Here is a 21,700-nt window from a genome sequence, read left to right as displayed (position 1 = left end):
GGTCTCTTCAGGGATTCCTAAGAAGAAGGAAGAGATTATGGAGCTCCAAGGGTAGCAATAACATTTGAGAGAAAACATAAGTGTGCCTGATTTGCTAAAACCTAAAATCTAAAGCACACTCAATTCCATGAGGTTATCCAGTCCAACTTATAGCCCCAGTCTACCTCCTGAGAAAAAGTCCAATGGCCACCATATTTTGGTTATTACTTCTGGGTATCAGAACAACAACAACAAAAAAATTAAAATTAAAAAAAAATCAAAACAAAAAAAAAGTAACAAATCCCTGCACTTTGATTTTCGTCCTTTAAAACCAGTATTGTTGGAAATGGGCTGACCACAGGATTCTTGGGAATGTCAGAATGTGAGAGGCCTTCAGATACTGTATGATATACCTGTCAGTGGTTGCCATAAATTTCACCCTGCGTGGGAGAATTGCATCTCAGTCCACACAGGATCCACATGAGAGCAGAGGTGCATCTATGTGACTCCCCTGCCTCTATCAGACAGTTAATCCACCCATCTGCATACAGAGCTTAGGCTTGGAAAGCGTCTTCCAGCCCACTATCTCATCTTCTTCTCACTATGAATAACCAGTGAGCAGGCCGGCCCGTGTGAATGCCAACGGTCTGCAGGTATGTCAACAGTCAGGCCGAGGTCATAACCTCCCCGGGTCACATGGGAGCCTGGATGCAGAGACTGGGGAAGAAGCAGCTCTCCACTCTCCTTCCTCCAGGTTCTCCTCCAGGTCTGCTGGAGCAGACCTCTCCAGGTCACGGACCTCTCTGCCTTGGGCCCTGGTCTCACGGCCCCTTCTGCCTTGTCTGCTGTAGGTTGAATCCTGAGGCTGTAGGCAAGTTCAGTCAGCTCCCAGTGTCAGTTCCCACAGGGTGATGAGGCCTGGCTTAAAAAGGAGGTTAAGTGGGGCATCATCCCCCGCATCTGGAGCCAGACTTTCTTCCCCAAAAAGGCCAAGAAGTGGACCTGCCGTTACAGGGTCACGTCTAAGGTTCTACCCCTACAATGGGCCGAACGGGGCCCTTGGGGTCTTTGGCCTCCATCACTCTCAACGCCCTTAATTTTCCTCTCCCACAAACATGGCCCTCCATCCCTCAGTGCCCTCAAACCCTCGGGCCCTTACTCAGGCAAAGGGTCGCTGGGGTCGGGGCTCTTCCTCTCACCCTTCCCGTTCTGCCCCCACACTCCTGCGGGTTCCCACTTCTGCTCGCCCCGGCCCTCCCCTGCTCCCCTCCCCGGTCGCCCCAGCGCTGGTGCCCCCCACACACGCTCCTCGCCCTCCTTCCGCTCGCCCCTCTTCTCGTCCCACGGCGCCCCGGCTTTTGTTGCCCGGGCTTGTTTCTAACTTGAGAGCGTCGCCCGGCTCGCCGCCAGGTCACGTGCGTTAGTGACAACCTCTCGCAGGGCGGCCCCGGGGCCCCCGCGCCGCCGATTGGTGGGGTCGGGCCTGGCGCGGCCCCGGGGCGGGGCGGCCCGACGGGCGGGCTGGGCGGCCGATCAGCTGTTCCGAGCGCAGCACAACAACAAAAGGAGCGAGACGGGCGGCCGGCGGCCAGTGGTCCAGCAACGGGACAGGCGGCCCGGCCCCGCGCCCCGCGCCCGCCGTCCGGGGAGCCGCAGCTACCTCAGCAGCCCCGCGCCCGTGCGCGCCGCTCCCCGCCGACCCCGCCGAGCGACGCGCCCGCTGCCTGCGCCGCCCGTCTCCGCTGCCGCTCGGGCCCACGTAAGTGCGGGCGGGGCCGGCCCCCGGGGCCGCTGGCTCCGGCCGGCCCGCGCGGGCCTCCCGCCGGCCGCCTTCCGCGCCTCCCGCCTCCCGCCCCCGGCGGCGGCCGGCCCGAGGCCCCGGGGTGCGGACGGAGGCGGACGAGCCGGGCGCGGGGCGGCGGTGGGTGTTCGGTTTCTGCCTCCTCCCGCGAGCGTGGCCTGTTTTCTTGGCCGCGGCAGGACCTCCCCCTGACTCCCCTCCACTCCTCCTCCTGCCCTCGGCCGTTAGACTAGCGTCGGGGACTCCGGGAGGACCGCCCGGGCGCCCCTCTCGCTCCTCGCCCCCCGCGCCAGCCCTCGCCGCCCCGGGTCGCGCCCCTAGCACCGAGGGTCCTGCGGCGCGGGGGACCCTCCTCTCTCCCGCGGCCGCCGCCGCCTAAGCGCCCTGGGTGTCCGCGGGTCCGCTGCGAGTCCCCTGACCCTGCTCGATCTTCCACCTGATCTTTGACGCTGCACCTGCGGAAGGGGCCCTGTACTTGGTCGCCACCGGTAAAATCCTCCTCGCTTTGCTCCCGGACGCCGTTTGAGCGCTTCCTCAGTGTCTAGACTATGCGGAGGGCTTAGCGTGCATCAGTTGTCTCAGTTGCTCCTCACGGAGACCCTCTCATGTCGGCTTCATTATCTTGTGGATAGGAAACCCGAGGCCCAGAGAGATGAAGTTATTTGACTCGAGGCCACACAACCAATTAAAAGGAAATGGTGTTTTTCCTTTCAAAGTTGCAGGTGCATTTTACGTGGGCATTCCTCGTTTTGTGTTACATTTCCTAACTGCCTCTTCTCATCATCTTCTGTGTTGACTTCCAGTTGAGGAGAGGTTAAGGAAGAGCCTCTTTCCGTCTGGAACGTCCAAGTATTTGGGCATTTGTTGCTAAAAGAGCCTTTTCTAAATGCAGAGTGGTTTTGGAAAAGGGGAGGAGAGAGTGTGACCCATGAGGCCATTGAACAGAGGTAATAAAGAGGTACCCCCGAGATCCTGAAATCATTTGCTTGGTAATTGAAACGCACTGTTCATTGCAGATGTGAAAATCTCTGGGAAGCATTGGATTTTAAGTCACAGACTCTATAATTCTGAACTGGGAGCATAATTTTTAAAGGCCGCTACCTGGTTCCAGGACCTCATTAACTTATATGAGCGAGGGCTGTTTTGTTTTTCTCTTCCTGTCTTTTGTTCTTTTCTGTGACTGCCTGCTCACTCCGTTGTTCCCTCCTATTTCTCTTGGGAATGGCCCTACCTTAAAAACTGAAGGTTAACAGGCTGGGAATAACCACTCACTGCTGTCTTTGTCCGCTGTCATTCACCCTTCAGGGCAGACAGTGGTGGGTCTCTGGGAGGAGAGTAATCCACTATGACCAGCTGAATAGGCTGATTAGAAGCGGAACAAGCAAAGACAGCTTTCCTGGCTTGGTTTTTCTGCAGTTTAAAATCAATTCTAAATTACTTGAACCGGCATGTTTATTGTTCTAAAATAGGGTGGGATATAAAGACAAAAATCATTTTGAGGCTGCTTTCCAGTGAAGATGTGTTAGGTTGGCCACCTGATATTTCGAAACCGTCAAGAAGCCACAACTGTACACATAGTTCGCAAAGTTAGATCATCAAAGTTGTGGTTTTGTTTTTGTTTTGGGTTTTTTTTTTTTTTTTAATTTAAAAATGTTGTTTTTGGAGCCGCCTACTGGCAGCCAAAACCAGCTGAAAAGTACTGTTCTATGAAGTTCATAGAACCAGAGTTGAGGCCAAAAGGAGGCTGGGCAGTCATGTGCAGGGAAAAGCAAGATACTTGGAACTGCACAGATTTATGTTCTAATGCCCGCTCCACACCTGACCAGCTCTGTCACTTTTGAGCAAGTTACTTAATTTCTGAGCCTCAGTTTCCTGTTAGTAACATGTGACAAGTACCTCAACTCACTGCCACATACAATAAGTATTCAGTAGATTGTAGTTCTGATTATTATATAAACATTTTGCAGAGGAAGACATTCAGAGCCAAAGATGCTAAGTAGCTTACATTCATGCTGCTGGCTTGGAATGGACTTAAGTTTTCCAAGTTATATTTAATATTCTGAGTTAATATTTACTGGCTGCCTGCTCTGTTGTCAGGCACTAGTCTGAGGGATATGCACTTAATCCTCACATCCACGCATAATCTGCGCACTATCCTCCCCATTTTAGGGATGAGAAAACTGAGGCACCAAAAGGTTACTCAATACCTTAAGTTCACACAAGTTGCAGGTAGCAAAGCCAAGATTTCAAACACAGCAGGGTACCTCCAGAGCCACAGTGCCTGTTGGTTGTTTGCCTGTCTCAAAAATAAGAAAATAAATCATTCTAACAAGCTCTTACAGACTAGCAACGCCTTTTCTAAGTTCACAAACTAGAATGCTCTTCCCCATAAGTATTAAACTTAGCCACCTTTCTCTGCCCACAGAGCATTTCTAACTCCTGTAATAATAGGAAAAACATTAATGATGAAATGTTAAGTAACAAAGCAGGATACAGTATTTTGCATTCACTAGACTTCCTGATAAAAAGAAACCTTATGTGGAAAAGAAAATGCATAAAATGCTAACAGTATTGCAACAAGGCAGTGAAATAGTTATTCTCCCTATCTTCTAAACTGTTTATAATGTAGTTTTATTTAATTTTATAATGAATCTTTAAAATTTTATTTATTTATTTATTTATTTATCGGTGAGGGAGGAAGGTATTTTGAGCCAGAAAAACATGGACAAAGCTAACTTCTTGAAATGCTGGGGCCCAGATACTTTGTTTCTTTTCTCCACTGGGATGAGACTTCCCTGGTAGATTGGCTAAGGTTGGTTAGTTACTGTGGAAAGTTTGCAGATGCCCCCAAAAATAGCAGTGCTACCTTACCTAGCCTTCTTTGACCCTACCTCTTTGCTAAATTCCAGAATTGTATTTGTAAATTTGTCCTCTTAGGACACATGCTTTCTCTGGAATTTTCACTTTAGTTTTATCATTGCCCTAGAGTTGTAAATATAAAAAAGTCCATGACCGGGGCACCTGGCTGGCTCAGTCAGTGGAGTGAGAGACTCTTGATCTCCGGGTGAGGAGGTCGGGCCCCACATTGCGGGTAGAGTTTACTTCAAAAAAAAATTAAATTAGGGGCGCCTGGGTGGCTCAGTGGTTTAAGCCGCTGCCTTCGGCTCAGGTCATGATCTCAGGGTCCTGGGATCGGGTCCCGCATCGGGCTTTCTGCTCGGCAGAGAGCCTGCTTCCCTCTCTCTCTCTCTGCCTGTCTCTCCATCTACTTGTGATTTCTCTCTGTCAAATAAATAAATAAAATCTTTAAAAAAAAATTAAATTAAAAAAAAAATGTCTGTGACATGTAATGAAAAGTGAAGTCTGAGGCTGTGCTTGGATTTCCAGCTCCGCATAGAACCAGCCTCATTAGGAGCCTCCATTCCTGGGCAGGAGCGAAGGTGAAGCATGGCAGTGACCAGGTAGGGCCAGTTCCTGGGCAGTTAGGAGGTGAGGCTCTCAGTATTTTAGAGAGATTTTTCTGGAACTACATTGTCCAATAGAGATATGTAATGTGAGTTATATGTATGTTTACATTTCTGGTAGCCACGTTAAAAAAGAAAAATAGGTAAAATTAATTTTATTAACATATTTTACTTATCCTAACATATTCCAAAATTACTATAGTTCAACATACAATTAATATAAAAATTTTTGAGATATTACAGTATTTTCAAGGAGGCACTAAGTCTTCCTTGCACATACACTCTGGTGTATATTTTTAAACATATCACGTCTTGATTCAGATGTACAATTTTCATTGGAAATAGTTAATCGGTTGTTCAGAACATACTTGGAAGTTTCCAAAAATTGGCTCAATTATCAGCTTTCAAATTTGAGTTTGAAATGTATTAAAAGTAAATAAAATTTAAAATTCAGATTTTTGGTCATACAAGTCATTTCAAGTGCTCGTTTGCCTGATGTGCCTTGTGGCCACCCACTGAACAGCTTCAGCATATTGGGGCTCTCCAGCAGCTCCTTGTTCTTTCTGACTCCTACAGAAAGCAAGGCCAAAGGAACTTTGCATAGTTAGTCTAACCCTACTTCTTCATTGTGCTAGAGGTCTATCGGGAGAGTGAAGAGGTGATCCAACACAGTCTCCCCGTTTTTCCAGTGGTGAGACTGAGGCTCAGCAGGGTTAGATCGTTTAGCTCCAGCCACTTATGTTAGGGAGAGCACCAGAACCCTCTCCTGCTTGTCCCCAGGCCAGCCCTCCTTCCACCTGTCCCCAAACTGGTCTTTTTCCTTCCCAGGGGCCTCCACAGGTGTGTCATTTAAATCTGAGCCATGACTCAGGACAGATGAAAATGAGCTCTTCCCTTGCCTGGTTGGGCTCCTGAATACTCGGGCCACCCAAGGTTGGTTGCCCTTGCAGGACATTTGGGATATCTCAAGGTAGCCTTGGACTTCAGGAGACCAAAAGAAGATTGACTGTGCTGCCCCGTGGAAAATTCCTCCAAAGGCACCTTTCCTGTGGCAGAGTTGTATTTGTTCTAGGCATTTGCTGGCTTCTGTCTCATGGATTTGGAGCTGTAGCTGGGGCGGGGGTGGGGGGAGGCAGTCGGCAGCTGGGAACCACAGCTGTCCAACCACAATGGCACCAGCATTGTTTTCTGTCTTGTAGCTTCCACTTTATAGGCCTGGGCCCCAGTAAGTTACCCTCATGTTGGGGGACAAGGTGCTCATTCAGGATGAGCAGGGGTTCTCTTGTGGGGTGCTCTGCTTTACACCCAGCAACTCCAGCTTCCTAGCTGATGCAGTGCTTGAGGCCAGCCCTGTACTCTAGAGATAATTAAGATTATTCTCTCAACTAGTTCAGCAGACACAGGATTGTACTTGGGGCCAATATATGCCTTCATAATTTAAGAGAAATGGGGGGAAGATTTTTTTTTTAAGATTTTATTTATTTGTTTGACAGAGAAAGAGATCACAAGTAGGCAGAGAGGCAGTCAGAGAGAGAGAGGAAGCAGGCTCCCTGCCGAGCAGAGAGCCCGATGCGGGCCCCGATCCCAGGACCCTGGGACCATGACCTGAGCCAAAGGCAGAGGCTTTAACCCACTGAGCCACCCAGGCGCCCAAGGGGGGAAGATTCTTTAAGTGTCTTTTTTCCCTCATAGCTTATATGCCAAAACCTTTATTTACACCAGACCTTGTCATAGCTCATCTTTTAGGATATAGCTATGACACTACACAAGCAAACTACACAAGCTCACTTTTCATCTAACGTCTCTTACATGGAACATAAAGCTGAATTTGAATTCTATACTAAAGCCCCAGCCTTCATGATTTGGCCCCGCTGCTTTCCAGAAGGGTTTCTGGCAGACTGGTTATGCAAATAATGTTTCCTGTTTACTCTCTTTTAATAATTAATGGACGATGATGACGGATTGTGACCACAAAAGTGTTCAAATGTCATTTATTTGAACACACATTTGTAGTACTACACATTCGTAGTAGCATGCCAAACAGTTGTAGCAGTCCTGTTTGCACATAAAGACGTCAACCAAGAATCTCCTTCACTACAGACTGTAACTACGTTTCCAGCTAAAAATGATGACTGTTTTGAAAGCAAAGGTTCAAGAGTCAAGTTACGGATTCAAGGCTGATGCTCATGAGAAAGAGTGTCAGAGGCTTTTCGCCATCCCTGGCTGGTCTCATTTATTCATGATTTCTGTTAGCCCTGTTGTGTTGACAACTTCCCAAATCCGTGCCCCCAGCTGAGACCATGCCCTTGCGCTCCAAAGCCCTGGAAATGTTCTGCTGCCCACCCACTAGACAACACCAAGCACGTGACTTGCAGAGTCCCAAATTCAGCATGTCCAAAATGCCCAACCAGCACCTTCTGCAGTATACGTTTTCCGCCAAATGGTCCCATCATCCCCCCCCATTGGCTTCTGGTAGAGGGTCATCTTTGGCTTTTCCCTTTCTGTAACTTCTGGTTTAGAAGGTCCTAAAAGATCTGGTTCTTGCTTAGCCCCCCCAGCCTGCGCTCATGACCATCCGTCTGGATCTTGAGTCCCATAGAAGGTTGCCACATTCTCACTCATCTGTAGGCTTCCTCCATTCTTGATCTTCTTGACCTCTCAAGACCAAAGTCATTTACTACAGTAGTCCTTCCTGACCTTTGCCTGCCTGGATTGGAGGAACACCCCGTACTTTTTCCATGGCATTCATCACATTGGGTTGTTAATGGTTGCCACGGGAGGGCCCATATTCACTGCTGCCTCCCCTGTGCTCAGCACTCTGCCTGATGCATAATAGGTACTCAGTTAATATTTGTAGAATAATAGTTGACGTTGACTGAGAACTTTGTGCCAAGTGCCTTGCTAAGTGGTTGCCTGCATTATGCCATTTCACAAGAGTAGGATCAGGGAGACCCATCAGGGAGGTAGTGATTGGCAGAGTCCAGAGGGACACCCACTAGATTGGCTTCAACTAGGATGAAAGTGGTGGCAAGAAGTGGGCAGATGTAGGGCACATGTGCAGCTAGAGTCAACAGGACCTGGTGAAAGTTTGGTTGAGAGGTTGGGTGGGGAGCAGAAGGAGCAACTGCTAGGATTATGGCCTGAATAACTGCTGGATGCTGCTGCTGGGAAAGGGAAGGATGACAGTGCATGTAAGTTTGTGGAGGGTAGAAATTAAAAGTTCTCTTTGGTTTGTGTTAGGTTTGATATGACTATCAGGTAAACAGGGAGAAATGGTTATACACACACACACACATATAAAATATACACATATATAATAAATATATAATTTATAATTATTATAAATTATATTATTTATATATTATATAAATATTATGTTTATATTATTTATAAATTCTATATGTGTGTGTGTATGTGTGTATATTTATATATATATATATATATATATATATATATATATATATGTATTTGGAATTCTGGAAGATCAGACAAGGCCAGAGTTCCTCACTTAGAACTCACCAGAGGGGCTCCTGGGGGACTCAGCTGGTTGAGTGTTCTACTCTTTTTTTTTTTTTTAAGATTTTATTTATTTATTTGATAGATCACAAGTAGGCAGAGAGGCAGGCAGAGGGGGGGGGGAGCAGGCTCCCTGCTGAGCAGAGAGCCCGATGCAGGGCTCTATCACAGGACCCTGAGATCATGACCCGAGCCGAAGCCAGAGGCTTTAACCCACTGAGCCACCCAATTTCAGCTCAGGTTGTGATCTCAGGGTCGTGAGCTCAAGCCCCACACTGGGCTTACCATGGAACCTGCCTAAAGATTCTCTCTCCTCCCTCTGCCCCTCGTTGCTCCCCTGTTCCCACGTGCTCACCCTTTAAAAACAAAAAAATAAAAACTCACCAGAACTCTATGAAGTAGAACTATTGCCCACTGAAGTAGTATAACTTCCTAACTCCAAAAGCAGCAGAGCCAGCATTTAAACCCAGGTGTGCGGGCCACATTACCTTCCTGCTCGCCTGCAGTCAACGATTTCCGTGGCTCGCTGCTGTCCTCCTCAGTTTTCTGCAGTGTAAATTTCTCTGTGCCAGCTGTAGGAATTGTTTTGAAGGTCAAATTATGCTTGCTGATTTTTAAGTGGAATTAGGTATGCTTACAGTCCTACAGAAGAACAGAAGAGAAGGTGAGCCGAGGAAAGCTGGTGGCCGTCCAGTCCTGCTGCAGGCTTCCTTTGGCAGCTTCTGGGCACTGAATGTCATACAGCAAGACTTAGTATCTGGCGTTTGCTTTTCTTACAGAAAAGTAGTATTTCAGCTTGAACTACATGAGTCAGATTTATCCCTTAGGAAAGCACAGATGTGAAAAAGAACCAGCTCCTTCCCTTTCATCTCACATTTATGTACAGGTTGCTTTTGAGTATTCATTTCATAATGGTTTATAAATAAGAGGTGCTAGATCTCTTGTATTTGACATTTCTTGTGTTTGACCCTATAGGAAGAGAATGGCTGTAGCTACAGGCCAAGGCATGAGCTTTCTTCTAAAGGGGTGTGTGCATGTGTGTGGGCACATGCTTTCGAAACCACACACATATTGTATAAATATGTGCTGATTTGAAATGACCTTCTCTTCCTATTTTATTTTAGGGATAACGACTCTCCTTGCTCTCGCCTAAGTTGAATAAGCACCCTGTGCACTTTAATCTCCTGTCGTGCCATCAGGCAGACTGAAGACAGTGTTTTGAGATCTCAGCTGTAAAGACATCCCGCCAAAGTCTCAATCTTGCCTTAACCATGTTCCAGAGACTGAATAAAATGTTTGTGGGTGAAGTCAATAGTTCTTCCAACCAAGAACCGGAATTCAGTGAGAAAGAAGATGAAGAATGGATTCTCGTTGACTTCATAGGTAAGGTATTCTTAGCTGTTAATCATCCCAGCAAAAGTGGAAACTCTTCCTTCTCAGTTTTTGCATAAGTAAACCAGTAACTCTGAAGGTTTGGAAGCCTTAAGAGTAAATAAGCAAGAATTGTCTAAAAAAAAATTGCGTGAAACATCCCGTGCCAGATGATCAGTCAGTGAAACTGACTGACGTCAGATCTTCCAGTTTTGCAACTCTCATAGTCTGTTCACATCTGATGCACTTTAATAGGAAATCCTGTGCTAGACGAACAGTGACCCACGCTGCTCATCACGTTTATTCAGCAGGATAGACGCAGTCTTCAAACCCATTCCCACGAAACCACCATGACCCATCCTATGCAGTGCTACACCACCCTACACACACACTGGGTGCTCAGAAATCATTTCCTGTCATTACGAATGAACATAAGTGGGTTTGTGTCTCACCTAAATGAAGAGAGAATGTGAACATCAGCTTATAGTATCCTCTCTTCTTTTTCTGTGCCCTGAATGTGATACCATCGGGATGCTCATGTTCCCGTGGGACTTCACCAACGAACATGGACCACGATGTAGATGCCTGCCCTGGTTTCTCAGCAGCAGAAGCCAAAGCCGAAGCCATCAGTGAAGAGTCACATACTGAGCACCCACCAGTCTTTTCCTGTTTACCTGCATCTCTTGAGTGCTTGGCTGATACCGGTGACTCCTGCTTTCTCCAGTTTGAGTCCTGTCCGATGGAGGAGAGCTGGTTTATCACCCCTCCCCCATGTTTTACTGCAGGTGAATTAACCACTCTCAAGGTGGAAACCAGTCCTTTGGAAAACCTTCTCATTGAACATCCCAGCATGTCTGTCTATGCTGTGCATAATTCCTGCCCTGGCGTCAGTGAGGCCAGTTGTGGGACCAATGAATGTCCTGACCCAAGTAGCCCCAGGTATGTTGTGAGTACAGTTGACCCTTGAGCATCCTGGGTTTGAACTGCATGAGTCTGCTTGTATAGAGAATTTTTTTTGATAAACAGAATACAGGACTATAAATGTATTTTGTGTTCCTTAGGATTTCCTTAATAACAGTTTATTTTGTCTGGCTTATTTTATTGTGAGAATACAGTAGATAATACCTCTAACATGCAAAATATGTGTTCATTGATTGTTGATGTTATTGGTAAACTTCCCAGTCAGCAGTAGGCTATTAGCAGTTACGCTTCGGGCGAGTCATAATTTACACGTGGATTTTCCACTGCACACGGGTTGGCGCCCCTAACCCCTGAGCTGTTGAGGGGTTGACTGTATTTTACTCTGTCCACAAGCAATCTGTTTCACATGCAGTTTATTTATTTCTACTACAATTCAAAGCTGATTTTTTAGAAGATGCAAAGTAATCTCGTTAGAGATTTGTGAAAGCGTGTGCATGGTGCACAAGGTAGTGGATGGTGTGAAAAACATGTTCATTTTAGATTTTCAAAAAAAGTCCATTAGAACATGGCTCTGATTATATAAGGAAGAGCTGTTGGATTTATAGTACTCTGATGGTGACAGAGAAGAAAAGACTGGCATTTCTGCTACCTGTCTCAGTGTAACTGACACTTTATACACTGAATTATTTGGGCTATCAAATTCAACAAAAATCGTATATCTTTCTTTTTTGTTTGTTTGTTTTTTTTTTTTTCTTTAGAGAGAGCGCGCGAGCAGGGCGGGGCAAGGGGAGAAGGAGAGAGACTCTTAAGCAGAGTCAGTCTCCCCACTCAGCGAAGAGCCCGACGTGGGGCTTGATCTCACAACCCCGAGATCATGACCTGAGCCGAAATCAGGAGTCAGACACTCAACCGACCGAGCCACCCAGGCACCCCAAGAGTAGTATATCTTAAAACTCTTATTTTCTTCCAGGTAGTCTTAGCTGGGTCACATCAAATGGCACTTAACCTCAAAAACTTGACAAATCGTAAACATGAAGTAGAATGGCAATTTTACCAAAACGTGTTCCCCAGAGAGTTGTTTTCTGCCTTACAGAGGAATGATTTCATACCCAAACAATATTTTCTTGTTATATGGAAGTCCTAATAGGTCTGAAAGGCTCTGTTTGAGTGACAGATAGGCTGAGGGCCTGGTCAGTAAAGACTGATATGTTTCAAAGCAAACTTATAGGCGTCCTATGGCCTTTATCCCGTGAGTATATTCAAGATGCTTGCACCTGCTGAAAGAAAGCCCATGGTCATGTTCATCAGCCCAAAGTCTGGCTGTTCACAGTGCATGGTAGTGGAATGTGCTGTGGTGTTAAACAGTATTTGGGGGATGCTGACCCTAATTTCCTACATACCTACACTACATACCATACACTTCAGGTGACATGGAATGTTTGGAACCGTTCAGAATGTTCCCATAGTTGGTCCTATAACCCAAAGAGCCTCTTCTTAGATTATTGGGGCTCTAACTCCACTAACTGGATCATTGTATATATCTTCTACCATTTCCTGTTTGCCAGATACAAACAAAACCCAGGCAGCTCATTAATTTAACTTTACCAGAGTTTGCTGCACTCGCAAGTCTGAATACTCTAAGTAATCTTGTGATCTTCTATAAGGATAAACATATCCTTTACCCAGCTGAGAAACAATTTGCTTATACACTTGCCTGGCTTTATACTGGGTAAGATCTTTGGTGGGAAATGTTACTTTAACTGGCACCTGATTCAGCGCTTCAAGTTTATTGAGAGATCAGTGTTTCAGGCATTCCAACAAAAAATCAAAATTTCTAGGACCATGGTATTGATTAAATTGCCGTATGATTGATTCAAATTAATTTCTTCATTTCTCAGAAATGCTTCCCACCTGATTCTGATTTCACTTCTGTAGAATTCCACTCAAGAGTTTAGCACGATTAATAGTCACTTTAAATGTTTAAAAAATTCACTTTAAATACAAACACTGATGTTTGTATATTTACTTCTCAGTGTTTAAAGTGTGTGTGTATATGTACAACAGCTTTGTAAATAATATTATTATTCCAGAAACAGCATATATGCATTTGCATAAAATTAGAAAATGCAAATATGTAAAAATTAAAAAGTTTTAAAAGACATTTGCACGCCCCGGAGATGCACACTGTTAACACCCCAGGGCACATTCTTCCAACTTGTTTTTCACAAACACATACACATACACACACGCGCGCATACACGCACACGTTTGTAACCTAAATGGGATCAAGCTGTATATACTTTTTATAATCTGCTTCTTTAGGCAATGATCTGAACCTTTTTCTTTTCAGTAAAATTTCACTTCATCTACTATCCACATCATACTCAGCTTTCTTCATTGGAGCCCAGAATAGTTCATCTCATTTGTCCAGACCAGCATCCCATCCAAGATCATACTCTGCATCTAGTTATGTGTTTGCTGTTTTGATGCAGTCAGAATGATCTTTTTTTTTTTTGTATTTTGTTTGTTTCTTTATCTTGTTATATATTTTTTAAAGATTTTATTTATTTATTTGACTCAGAAAGATCACAAGTAGGCAGAGAGGCAAGCAGAGAGCGGGGGGTGGGGGGGATGCAGGCTCCCTGCCAAGCAGAGAGCCCGACGAGGAACTCGATCCCAAGACCCTGAAATCATGACCTGAGCTGAAGGCAGAGAAGCTTTAACCCACTGAGCCACCCAGGCGCCCCAATCTTGTTATATGTTTTGATGTAACATACAGGAAAGTTAAACAAATAGATACTTTTCCATATATAGAATCAAAAGAACACACTTCACTTTCTAGGAATTCCTTCAAAAGTACTGCAAATTATCATAGTTTTATAGTAACTAAACATTTTTAACACCTTTATTTCTGGATTTCAAATCCTTATTTAAAAAAAAAACAAAACACTAAATCAAGATAGATCAGGTGTTACCAAACTTTGGATGGCTATGTAGTAAATATCTATGTTTCCTAAACATGGTATCTTCAAAAGTTAGATTGCCTCTATCCTTTCTATCCTTAGGGATATTATCGTAAAGTATGTAACAAGAAGGTGCTTCATAATTACAGATGGGCTTCAGAGTGTATGTTTTATTGTATTTTGGCCTTTGTAAAGTATTGTTTATGAGGTCTGTGTGCTATCATAATCTTAAATAATACATGTGCCTTTAATGACCCATAGTAAACCAGTTTTAATTACAGAAAATGCACCATGTCCTAACAGTAAAATTAAATAGCATTTTAAATCTTACTAGTGATTTAATAGTTCACCATTTAACATTTGTAGGGCCAGGAAAAGCTGCTTATAAGACTCACTGGCGCAGAGTAAGTACATTCCTTTTGAGACTGTGTAATATGTGTTAAAATCAGTCTGAGCAGAAAGCCCAAAGTATCAAAATGCCCACCTTTTACAAACTGCTTTCTTTATATTAACTTCTTCCTATTAGCTTCTTAATGTGACCCCCTTTAATTCTATTTTTTAAAAAATCTTTAAAAACTATAGTGTTTTCCTCTAGTGATTACAGATATAATCTATAATTGCCCTTGTTGTATAAAATAACCCTTAGAACTCTTAAAACTCTTCCTGTCATGTGTTGACATAACTTATATCTATCCTGTTAGATAGCTTTTAATGTAGAAAACATAGAATAATCATGTGATCTGTAGCCATATTTCAAGACGTGTTCTCCACAGGTCTTTGCAACATTACTATGCAAAGGCCATTCCAAAATGTGCCCTGTTGCGATATCAATGAAAAACTTTTTTATAATAAGCAGGTAGCTTTTTATCCAGAAAGTGTTAAATGAGTAGAATTTTCTTATGCATATTTCTATTAAATGTGGGTTTAAAGCTTGTTTCCTGGAATATTTACTTACAGACAGAAAACGTGTATGAAGGTGCAGCCAGCCTAGGGCATCAGTACCAACCCCCTTCCTAACCACAGACTTTGGAGTAAAACCTGTATTAGAATCTTGGTTGCATGAGGTAATAATAGTGACCTTAATTAACGTCACTGAGCCTTAGCTTTCTGGTCAGTAAAATTTGGCAATTAAAACATTTTCCTTTTAAGATTATGGTGAGAATTAAATATACTACATTTGCAAAACAGTTGGCCAATCCAGATAATCAATAAATGTTCGTCCCCCTCACAGAAAATCTTATCTAAATGCATTTGCTGCCTGATTGAAATTCACTCAAAATGTGAAGCACTTTTTAGAAAAATACAGTCTACCTAATTAACCATCCGTGGATTATATGACATACTTCTATGAAAAACCGTCCTCTCCTTTCTGTCATTGTCAGTTAGTGTGGTCACGAAAGGTAAACTTGTCTGTCAGCTATGAGACACTAAGCTCTCATTCAACCATAAACAAATTAGTGGGGCAAATTGAATCACTAAGTACCTTTTTCAAGTTCATTAATAACATACTCTGTTACTTAATACAGTCCCGTTTTCTTCTGTTTCAGAGTGGAAAGTCGAAATGAAATGGGGCAGCACATCCATTGCTACGTTGCAGCTCTTGCTGCGCATACAGCTTTTCTGGAACAACCCAAGAGCTTTCGCCCTTCCCAGTGGATAAAAGAACATAGTGAAAGACAGTCTTTGAACAGAAATAGCCTTCGTCGCCAAAATCTTACCAGGGATTGCCACTCTAGGCAAGTCAAGCACAATGGCTGGGCTGTCCATCAGCCCTGCCCCCGTCAGTACAATTACTAAGAATTTCAAGATTGGTTGGATTCTCTTGGTTTGTTTATATGTGTGTGGACGGACGCGTGTGGACGGACAATGAAGATGCTGTTTCTTTACAGCCAACTGATGACCAATCACATAGTTTTATCGATGTGTTTAGACACTATCTTGAAAACCAGATTTACATGCTGTATATCACATAATGCCTTGCTTTTAACACTTACTTTTTTGTAAATTTTTTCAGAATATTTTTGGAAACATATCAATACAGTTACAGTGTTTGGTGTTTGGGGATGTCTTTAAATCTATTAAGGTGTACATGAGTTCGCATTCTAAAGACATTTCTTCCCAAGTATGAGAATAGGCATCTTTCAATTTCATTTTATTTTGTATTACTTAATCAATATTTTGAGTAAGCAAGAATTTATTCTCAGGGTCAGCCATACACTTTATTGACCAGTACTTGATAATCTTTTCTGTATATAACGAATACATTTTTACACACTAACATGAGCATTAACAGGTGATAGTTGCCATAGATATAATGGAATTATGGCTGAACTTTCTCTTGAAAGAAAACTTGATACATTTCTGTGTGTATAGGTTTGTGGGTTTTTTTGTTTGTTTGGTTGGTTGGTTGGTTGTTTTGTTTTATTTTGTTTTGTTTTCCAGATTAGCCATGCAGTTCATTTTGGAATTCAGGTACATTAAGTATTAGTGAACAGTGCATTCAGTAATTCTGATGTGACTGTGTGACGTGGTACAGAGATCATGGGACAAAAGCACTTGTCTCCCACGCAGCGGGATTCAGTTAGACCTGTGAAATTGTTTTTGGAGAAATATACATCTACAACATACCCGTTAGTCCACTATTTAACTTGTGTGGAGTCTTTCCTGTCAGCTCTGCCCACTTGCCACCTCCTGTCATCCGTCGACTCAGAAGTACTCGTCCAGGCACTTTAGTGACTTCTTATTTATGACTGTCCAAGGGAAAAGAAATAGATTTTGTATTTCTGATGCAGTGATCCATCCTCTGCCATGGACCTGTCCTGTGAGGCCGAGGAGGGATTCCCGGGGACATCCTGTCCTCGCATCCAAATGAAGAGTGACGGGTTGGAGCCCTTGAGTTTCCACTTTTTGTTTTTGTAACTGGGGCTACAGGCAGAATCTTTAACCACTTTGGCCTCTATTTCCTCCACCAATGGGGTTAGTAGTAGTATTTACCTTCCTCACCGTTGTCGTGCGGACTGTGTACTGATGGGAACGGGGCTGTCCAGAGCTGAATCTTGTGTGAAATTCCAAGGGCCTCTCTACTGAATCTAATGATAGGGATGGGGGGAGGGGGCCTGTGGCCGTGTTCTGCCACAGCTGTTCTTCAGAGTGTTGGTGCTAACGAGGCCGGCGTTCAGGGCTCGATTCACACGAGGCCAGTTAACACACAGAAACTCTGTTTTGTACCTCCAGCCAGTCACTTTATTTCTTAGCAGTTGTGATGGGTTTTGCTGAGCCATCCACATTCACCAGTTTCCTCTGTAACTAAATTAAACATACACAACCCAAAGCATTTTCTACTGTCAGATCAGTAGTATCACCTTTGCAATCAAATAGCTTATTTTTCCATCTCTTCTGCAACCTTAATAAGTACATGTCTATATAAGGTTTTCAAGGGAAAAAGCATATAGTTATGTGAAGTATTATATTTTTCAGTAACCCTGTAACAGTTCGGTGCAGGGAGCTATGGGAGACTTTTTCTTTTTCTTTTTCTTTTTTTTTAACCTACGTGAAGAGTTGTGCTCTTTTCTGCCTAGACTGGGATGTTTGGGGTCAGAAGAGGTTAAATAGCTTCATGAGATGGTGGTAGTAGCTGGTCCTTCCACTGGCCGTGATGAAGTGCCAGGAATGTCTTACATCTGCCTTCTCTCCTTACTCCCGTTCCATTTCGACTACCCCTTTATTTATTTGTTTTCTAATGAGGGGCCAAGTCTGTAAAGTTTTGTCAAACTGAGCTAGAAGTTACTTTGTTACTATTTGTGTTTACGAGAGCTGAGTGGTTAAGATAAAGTTTTCATGAAGGTGTGTACGTTTTACACCGCATCTGTTATAGGGCTATATGTCGGTAACTTGAAAATAGACCAGCTAAATGTTTTCTGGATGTAAGCCTCTGAATACATGGGGGGTCTCTTTTTTTCATATATTACATGCAATTTGTTAGTACCTCACAAGCTACCGAAGTTCAGCCATGAGAATATGTTTGGCAGCGTGAACAGATTTGTATATAAAATAGCAATGGTTTTTTGGGGTTTTTTTACTATTATTTTTTCAAATTTCCTGATACCTGAAAATACGTCTCTATCTGTTACTGACTTTTTTGTTTGCCTTATCGAGACCTAGTTTTTTATGGTTTATACCTGGGAAGCAACACTTTCAGTCTTGGGGATGTTTTCTTAGGCTAACCAAGCCATCTGTCCTATCAGACTGTGGTTTTTATATCAATATCTAAGGTTTCTGCCTGAAATTGGCACATGTTAGAACTGAAGAAAGTGGTTACACAATTCATTTGAAGTTCTTGATCATTAGATGTTTGTTAGGCATCTCTGTGTGAGACACAAGACCAATAATAACAGAAGGATGTTGACCTGCTAAATATTCTTTGAAACATGGCCAAAATGCAATTTATTATAAGGTAATTATTATTTCTGTTGTTGTAAATATTAGTGGTTTACAATATGCTTTTGTGCATATTTATTAAAACTTTAAGCAATGAGAAATCAGACCCCTCTGAATTTAGTGTTCTGATGGTTTCTAGACTGATAATATGGAATGTTACTTGGAAAAAGTTTGGACTGTATGGTGCACACAAGCAGTGCTTCATGAATGAGCTTCTTAGTTTTTAAAAATGCACCATGTTTCTCAAAGTTTGTGTTTTTGTTAATAAAACATTTTATAATGTATTTTCCATGTTTTACTTTTTCTTTCTCAACTAACTATGTATTGCACTGTAAGATGAACACAAACCATCCATTATTTATCATCTGTGGCAATGCATTTATATGGTTGGGTGGGTGGGGAATTTTTTGCAGAAGGTGCACAGTGATTGAATTTTTGACTTTCTACTCCGGTGAGCTTTTTCTACATTAATTTCCTGGACATTTTCCCAGTTCCCAGGTAGTCTGTGTATCAGAACGTTGATTCTAGTGAGAAGACAGTTTCCTTAAAACTTGAGAGGGCCGTTCAGCATCGCCTATTGATTTTACTTCTAAGATCTGTGCAGTGCACTGGTTTGTCATCTGTACACCTTCACTGAATCTGAGTGTCTTTGCTATTTCTCTTCCTCCTCAAGGAAAGATACTGTCTTTCTATACTCTTCGATAAAAAGAGCAGAAGAGAGTATCTTTCTTATTCTCATTTTCTTTTAATTGGAAACAAAAGAAAGCAAAAATTTAAAAATGAAGGATTCCAACTGGAAGATAGACATTTAAGTTTAAATGGATTAGTGGAGAATGTTTAAGAGTTTCCAGGTAGTTTTATTTTTAGAATCAGTAAAAAGACTGCTCCTGATACTGGAGATACTAGCATATGCTTGTAATGTTACCTTGAAGTTATCTTTTATTTTATCAGGCCCATTCATACTGGTTAAATTCTTTCAGAAGTCCAGCTACTCTCGGATGGCTTCACTGCCATCAGCTGTGTTGATGCATTATAAATGGCATCCTTATCTACTTATTGTAATGCTTAAAATTTTATATGAAATGCTTTATTTAGAAAACCTGCCTAATCCAGTGGTGTCAGCCTTGCCATATACCACTTTCACTTGAAATATGACCCCAGTTACAGTGGTTTGGCGGTGGAGAAAGAGGTACTAGAAAGCATACAGATAAAGACCTCTTTTTCTGTTTGCAACAGTATCCTTTCTGTGGGAAGAGATGTTACTATTCAAAGGAAGGCAGCTTAAGTGGATGTTTTGTATATCATTTAGAATTTTCCTTACAACATATTTTTTTAATTGTATGATTATTAAATGCTCCATTTAGCTCTGTATTTGCCCGAAGTTTTAATGTTTGTTTTCTAGGTGGTCTTCTTAAAAACCAAATCAGGACTTGGGGAGTTCGATGTGTGTGTATCCAGGCTTGATGTGTATGAGTGGTTTTGCTTGCTTTTTGGTTGTTTTCCTCCAGAGGTTTGGAATTTTAATCAATAATTGTGTGTGTGTGTGTGTGTGTGTGTGTGTGTGTTTAAGTGGCGTGGGGTTTCTTCTCAAGTATAATTGTGAATACACTTGCTTTACAAGGGCAGGGCATCAGTTTTAGAGACTGAAGAGTATTGTAGATTGTACTATGTGCCTTCTCGATGTATTTCTGGACATAAAATTTTTTTCAACTTGAAAACTCAAAAGGGACATTTGGTTGGATTATATACTGTACATCATCTATGCATAAATGGCAGCTTGTTTTCTTGAGCCACTATCTAAATTTTTTTCTGTTTTTATAGAATTTTTTATACTGATTGGTTCATAGATGGTCAGTTTTTTACACAGACTAAACAATACAGCACTTTGCCAAAAATAAGTGTAGCATGGCTTAAACGTTGTGTATTAACACCAGTTCTTTGTATTTGGGTTCAGTGGTGCATTTTGCACTACTTAAGTTGTGGTTTTTAATCTGTCAATAAATAAAATGTTCTTTAACTTCACACTCGTCAGATTCTCTTATTTTATCTTTATGGCCACAGTCTTAAAACTAGATACAACTTAATTAAATTACTTGCTGTTTAGTCTTACTTATCCAAAATATTTAATATGCACTTTAAATATTGTTTTTAAAGTTTATAGAAAATTAGTATGTTAAAATTTTTCACCTGAAATGAATAATCATTTAAGTGAACATGAATTTGAGGATGACTCCTAGCCAGTACCTTTTCCCTGCAACCTATAATTGTTAAACAAATACAGATTTTTTTTTTTTTTAATTCATTTGAGAAAGATACAGAGACAGGGCACAAGCAGAGGGTGTGGCAGAAGGAGAAGCAGACTCCCCGCTGAGCTGGCCCTGATGAGCTGGGAGCCTGACATGCGCTCTATCCCAGGACCTGGAGATTATGACCTGAGCCTAAGGCAGATGCTTAATCATCTGAACCACCCAGGCACCCCACAAATGCAGAATTAAATACACTGGTTCTTAGCCTTTTTGTTTGTTTTTTTAAGATTTTATTAGCGTGGGGCGCCTGGGTGGCTCAGTGGGTTAAAGCCTTTGCCTTCGACTCGGGTCATGGTCCCAGGGTTCTGGGATCGAGCCCCACATCGGGCTTTCTGTTCGGCGGGGAGCCTGCTTCCTCCCCTCTCTCTCTCGGCCTGCCTCTCTGCCTACTTGTGATCTCTGTCTGTCAAATAAATAAATAAAATATTAAAAAAAAAAAAAAAAGATTTTATTAGCGAGAGCAAGAGCAGGGGGAAGGGGCAGAGGTAGTGGGAGAAGCAGACCCCCCTTTAAACAGAGAGCCTGATATGGGGCTCAATCCTAGGACTCCAAGATCACGGCCTGAGCCGAAGTCAAACGCTTAACCAACTGAGCCACCAAGGTGCCCCTGGTTCTTAGCTATTTTAAAGCTAGGTTGCTGAATTCCCAATGGCTCTTTCCCAGATAAGTGCAGGCACAATCTTATTTAAACATTTTAGGGCAATATGGACATTTTTTTTTTTTTAAGATTTTTAAAGATTTTATTTGACACAGAGATCACAAGTAAGCAGAGCAGCACACGGTGGGTGGGTGTTGGGGGGAGCAGAGAGCAGAGAGTTGAATGTGGGGCTCCATCTCAGGACCCTGAGATCATAACCTGAGCAGAAGGCAGAGGCTTAATCCATTGAGCCACCCAGGCGCCCCAATATGGACATTTCTGATGTCCATTATTGCCCTTATTGT

At 42.8% G+C, this 21,700-nt stretch overlaps 1 protein-coding gene across 3 annotated transcripts; it reads left to right on the top strand.

Moving 5' to 3' along the window:
• The first annotated feature begins 1,499 nt into the window (after nt 1-1,499).
• On the top strand, nt 1,500-20,474 carry TP53INP1 (tumor protein p53 inducible nuclear protein 1). Of its 3 annotated transcripts, XM_059394889.1 has the most exons (6): nt 1,500-1,738; nt 9,885-10,143; nt 10,713-11,070; nt 11,811-11,989; nt 14,382-14,419; nt 15,563-15,612. In XM_059394889.1, the coding sequence occupies exons 2-6, from the start codon at nt 10,032-10,034 to the stop codon at nt 15,578-15,580; spliced, it is 705 nt and encodes a 234-aa protein (XP_059250872.1). In that variant the 5' UTR covers nt 1,500-1,738; nt 9,885-10,031; the 3' UTR covers nt 15,581-15,612. The 3 variants fall into 3 exon arrangements, with proteins under 3 accessions (XP_059250872.1, XP_059250873.1, XP_059250871.1); XM_059394890.1 differs by lacking the exon at nt 11,811-11,989 and having other exon boundaries at nt 15,563-15,653; XM_059394888.1 differs by lacking the exons at nt 11,811-11,989; nt 14,382-14,419 and having other exon boundaries at nt 15,563-20,474.
• Nucleotides 20,475-21,700: the final 1,226 nt, after the last annotated feature.

This window comes from Mustela nigripes, chromosome 3 (genome assembly GCF_022355385.1).
Source record: "Mustela nigripes isolate SB6536 chromosome 3, MUSNIG.SB6536, whole genome shotgun sequence".
Classification (NCBI taxonomy): domain Eukaryota; kingdom Metazoa; phylum Chordata; class Mammalia; order Carnivora; family Mustelidae; genus Mustela; species Mustela nigripes.
This window is presented reverse-complemented; position numbering and strand designations above follow the sequence as displayed.

Bases quoted from the DNA above. Each gene is read 5' to 3' on its own strand.
- TP53INP1 (XM_059394888.1), top strand. From the start codon at position 10,032: ATGTTCCAGAGACTGAATAAAATGTTTGTGGGTGAAGTCAATAGTTCT. The intron at 10,144-10,712 runs GTAAGGTATTCT...ACCACGATGTAG, and splicing joins GATTCTCGTTGACTTCATAG to ATGCCTGCCCTGGTTTCTCA. The intron at 11,071-15,562 runs GTATGTTGTGAG...CTTCTGTTTCAG, and splicing joins CCTGACCCAAGTAGCCCCAG to AGTGGAAAGTCGAAATGAAA.